Source organism: Berghia stephanieae, chromosome 3 (assembly GCF_034508935.2).
Source record: "Berghia stephanieae isolate SIO BIC M18660-M18661 chromosome 3, UCSD_Bste_1.3, whole genome shotgun sequence".
Classification (NCBI taxonomy): Eukaryota; Metazoa; Mollusca; class Gastropoda; order Nudibranchia; family Aeolidiidae; genus Berghia; species Berghia stephanieae.
In genome coordinates this window covers 44,837,001-44,841,764 of record NC_088362.1, presented here as the reverse complement: position 1 = coordinate 44,841,764, position 4,764 = coordinate 44,837,001, and the positions used below count along the sequence as shown (strand labels likewise).

Genomic DNA, 4,764 nt, shown 5'->3' with positions numbered 1-4,764 from the left:
AAAAGAGGATGGCAAGGGCAAAGATTATGGCTAGAATGGAATCCTCAAAACTGCAAAGGACTTTTAATTTTGGGAATTCATAATTCACTTATAAATACATTTTCATAGAGTCAATGATGAAAAAAAACAATAAACATAAGTGGAGTCATTAAAAAAAATAAATTATGTCAATCTTGATCATAACGTCCTGAAAACAAAAGTATTATTTTGTTTTAAAAGAAGCAATAAATTAAAAAACCGATTAGATTTAGATACAGCTCATCTTCAAATGTACTTTCAAAATTCTTTCTAAAAAATCCAAGAAAGCAGGATAGTTGATTACACAAAGAGAAAAAACAATATATATATATATAATAATAATAAATTAACAAAACAACAAAAAGTATTGTATGCAAAGAGACTAAAAAGGGCGGAACTGATTGCAACTGAAAGAAAACAAAAGAAAAGGTTTGCTTAGTAAGTTTCCAATAAAAATCATAATGACAAAATTTTAATCTAAAATGACTAGAAATAATTTGACTTCAATGAATAAATAGGAAATTAAATAAATAACCAAATAAATCTTATCATAACACATCAAATGTAAATATTTTGATTGTTCTTAATAGGAAATAGCACCTGTGACACTCTTGGTCATTAAAACACCAGGGAAAAGTAAGTCGATAGGATTGGATAAAAAGGCAAATAGAAGCAGATGACAATTAAGATAATGTATAAAAGTAAGGCAAAGATATAAGGGAGTATTCTTAAATGAGTATTATGTAACTATTTGCACTTTTACAAAAATATAAATGCGCATGTCTTCACATTCATACTACATTGAATATAGAATCAAGACAAATGTAAGAGGAGCAGGCACCGACACTGGCATGTAAAGCGAGTCATATGAGACAATGCGAGTTAAATATAGATAAAACAGGACAAATTGGTCATAGGATTCTAACTGCACATTCATATAGTCATATAACCGACAGGATCCAACTGCAGATTCATATAACAGCCAGGATTCTAACTAAACACTCACAATACTCTGGATTTTCACTGCTCTTTCAGTTAACTCTTTATTCTTACAGGCATTGATTCATACAGCTGATTATTGAGCTGATCATTGTCCATATCATATCAAATGTCCGCAAGTCACTAACAATACAATATATCATGATGTACAAATTTCTATCATTCATAACTCCCTGCATTTATAAACATTATTATCCTGAAAACACGACAAAATTGCTATGTAGTCACACCATCTCATTACATTGATTCGCATAACAAACAATTCTTAACAAATATGGGAGCAACCAATTCTACATTATAACTTTCACTCTAGTGAACTAATCTTGATCTACCGGTCTGTTTGTGGAAAAGCTACAATCAATCTTATCAGCTCAAAATCAGCACAGTAAAACCTCACTTTACTGCCAACCTCACATTTTGTTAACTTATGATGGGAATGACCTATGTTAAATTAATTATAAAACCATTCATCATACTGCCAATTTTGCATAAAGTCAAATATACCCTGGCTCAATTAGTGGAGATATAGTGAGGATTTACCATACCTTACTGACCTAGAACCCTAAAAAGAAAATAAAAACCTTGATTATAAAAATTGTAAAAAATTAAACAAAAATCACTTTTCTAGAATCTCCTCATAGATGAGATCACCGAGATCGTTTGCCTGTACTAATTTTATTCCCTCTTTGATTTTGTCCACAACTGCTTGCTTTGTAGCTGAATACAACATCTTGTCTCCAATAACTGCTGTGTCAGGACACCTAGAGAAAAAAAACAGGAAAAATTGTGAATGAAATACTATTTTGTTGAGGAACAATTATAAACTGCATGTAAAAAATAAAAACATATAATATAGAATGCAGGAGGAACAACAACAAAAAAATTGTGAAGTGAATATAATGACAAGACTCTCTAAAATTGTGAAAGTTAAAGATAAAATTACATATCTTTATTAACTAACTTTGATGAGCGCATACATCGTAAGTTAATGGACCAAGTTTTAGAAATATTCTAAGTTCTGCTTTATGAAGTTGATTTTCACATAAGTTGATGATTTCTCTTGGTCTTGTCCCCATCTCTCTATTTAAAATTTGTCCCCATCTCTCTATTTAAAATTAGTATGTAATAAAAACTAAAAACAAAAGAACTCCAGGGCAATGAATGACTCAATGAACTTGATATTACCATGTTGAGCTCCTAAATAAAATGGGAGAAAAAAAAAGAGCCATACATAATGACTCCTATTAGAGCCATCAATACCAGCCTCAGACATAACTTCAGTCTATTTTGATTGGCTTCTCCTCGTTGCATTGCATTGTTGACAATGAGAATGAAGATATGATATGGGCAGTGACCTGTAAATGTCAAGCTGTGTTCCATTTTATGGATCACTCTCTCTAAACCAAACATGTGTTTGTGTATACACACGCACACACATACAAACACAGACAACACATATTAACAACAATACACTGTAATATCCATCATTATGCGTAGTTCGCCTGATAGTGTTGCGAATGATGGAATGGAGGTGCCTACAATATGATCACCGATCATGTATAGTGTGCAGAAAACTGGTGGCATGATACAAAGTAAGTTTGAATACTCTTGCCATTGCCAGGTTCAGTACATACAGTAAAAATAAAAACTGGTTAAACCAAAATTAAGGTACTTGGCATTCCATTTCAATTTAGGCAAACATTAAAAAGTTATTGGGATTTTCAAGGGGCATAACTCATCTAACTCAAAACAATAGTTGATACATTAAAATTCAGAAAAGTGTGGAGCGGGCACTAGTGGTGTGGCTGGATAGCTCAGTCAGTTGTACGACCGCTTACTGTCCTCTCTCTCTCTCTCTCAGCCAGTTGGAGGGTGTTGTGTGGATAAATATCACTTTAACTTCAGGTGAGCAAGTCAGTATATTAACTATCGTAGTGTTTTTATGCACCTCCGTTGACGGTGTATCTTAACGGATCATTTTTATACACCTCTGTCACGGATGTGCATCCCACCCAATTTCATCCGCGATATTAGGTTTCTGTATTTGGACATGGCGAAAGTTATATTGTGACATCTATAGGATGTTTTTGTTAATACATTTATATAAAAATAATAATAATTTTAAAAATCGAAATATAAAACCAGAAAATAGAAATTGGATTGAAGGTAAAATAATGTTTTAGAAAGACATTAAATGGGATGAACAGTCAGGTGGCTCCGTAGTGCAGTGGACAAGCTGTCAGACTCCAACCTTGAAAGTACCGGGTTCGATTCCCATTGTAGACATTAAAAAAAAAAAATTTACTTTGTTTTTGTTTGCTTTTTTTTTCCTTTCTTTTTTTTTTTTTTTCAAAAACTTTTTATCATGTTTTTAAAAAACTTCGTTTTTAATTTTTTTAAATTATTTATTTATTTGAGATCAGTATTTGTGTGCCATGTTTCTTTTTACTTTTGATTTTTAAAATTATTGTTATTATTCTTTAATTTATTATCATTGTATAAGCGTACATCGGCAATCACTAAGCAGCATGCTAAACTACAATCTAAAACTATTTAAACCTCATGGACGTTTGCAGCAACATTTTCATTAATTTACCATTACCGCCAACGGAGGTGCATAAAAACGGTGCGTTTTTGTACACCTCCAACAGAGGCGCATAAAAACGCCACCATTAACTATTAGTATTTGCTGTGGCGGAGGTATATGTGGAATTTCAGCTGAATCGGAGGCAGATATGATTTAAGACAATAAGTTTAAAGTTCAGATTGGGGAGGCCATCTGAAAGCTCTTCATGCGAGCATTTCAATTTGTATTTTCACCGTGGATCTTTTGTCAATGCTTTTATTTATTCAATTAGTCAATATATAGTAGCATTTAAAAACTCTAGAACAAACTTTGATACTAGAATTAGTAAAAGTAAAAGTAACTTTCCTAATACTAATCTAATATAAAAAAAAACTATTGTTTTGGTTTTCCACTGCCATTTTGTTTTGTGAAGTAGTGAAGCAGTCCTAGGTTTTTTTTTCTATAAGGAATAGCTCGAGGTCAGAGGATTTGTTTTTTCTATTAGGGTTAGTCATAAGTCTTACTAAGTAAAGGTGCTGGGATGTTTGTATTAGGGTTAGAGTTTTAATTTTCTTATTCTTTTAGTAGGGCTAGGTTAGATGAGGGAATATTTGGGTTGTTTTCCCTTAGCCGTTAGTCTTAGCACGAGAAGCTTTCGTAAAGCCTCCCGAAAATTGATCATAATCATAGGATTACGGTTCACAAAAAAGTTTCCGATGAATGAATCATAATAATAATAATAAGAGAACTCACCATGAAATGACAAATAACTGATCTCTGCCAGAGCTTTGACCACTTCGTGTTGGAACATTCAGATCTAAAATGATATAACAGCTGGAATTTTTAGGAAGGCTTTCCAATAGTTCCTCAAAATCTACTCTCTGGTCGTCCGATTTCAAAACCATTGATTTATTCACTACGAATTTTCCTTCAATTTTCATCACCATGTATCTGTGCTTTTTCCCCATTTTCATTTTGTTGAAAGCGTTGTATGCATCTTCCGATAATTTTACGCCGGTTGCCATTTTTTACCTCTAAATAATCACTGCAGCTCTTGAACTTGTTCAAAGTCAAAGGCACTCTAAATATGAATGGAAACCTATTTTGATCTTTCAATATCTTTATGTGTCCTCAGGCTAATAAAAATAAAGAAGTTTTTATCCTTTCTGTTGTTTTCGACA

The 4,764-nt window shown here is 32.4% G+C and overlaps 1 protein-coding gene across 1 annotated transcript in view; it reads right to left on the bottom strand.

Moving 5' to 3' along the window:
• Positions 1-656: 656 nt before the first annotated feature.
• The window catches only part of LOC144967817 (uncharacterized), a 4,134-nt gene continuing 26 nt past the window's right edge, over positions 657-4,764 (bottom strand). Inside the window, exons 1-2 of the mRNA XM_078905479.1 lie at positions 4,337-4,764; positions 657-1,778 (exon numbers count right to left, since the gene is read on the bottom strand). The exon at positions 4,337-4,764 is cut by the window's right edge and continues 26 nt beyond it. Coding sequence (XP_078761605.1) covers positions 1,634-1,778; positions 4,337-4,608 — 417 coding nt within the window. The 5' untranslated portion in view covers positions 4,609-4,764 and the 3' untranslated portion in view covers positions 657-1,633. The remainder of the gene's footprint in view (positions 1,779-4,336) is intronic.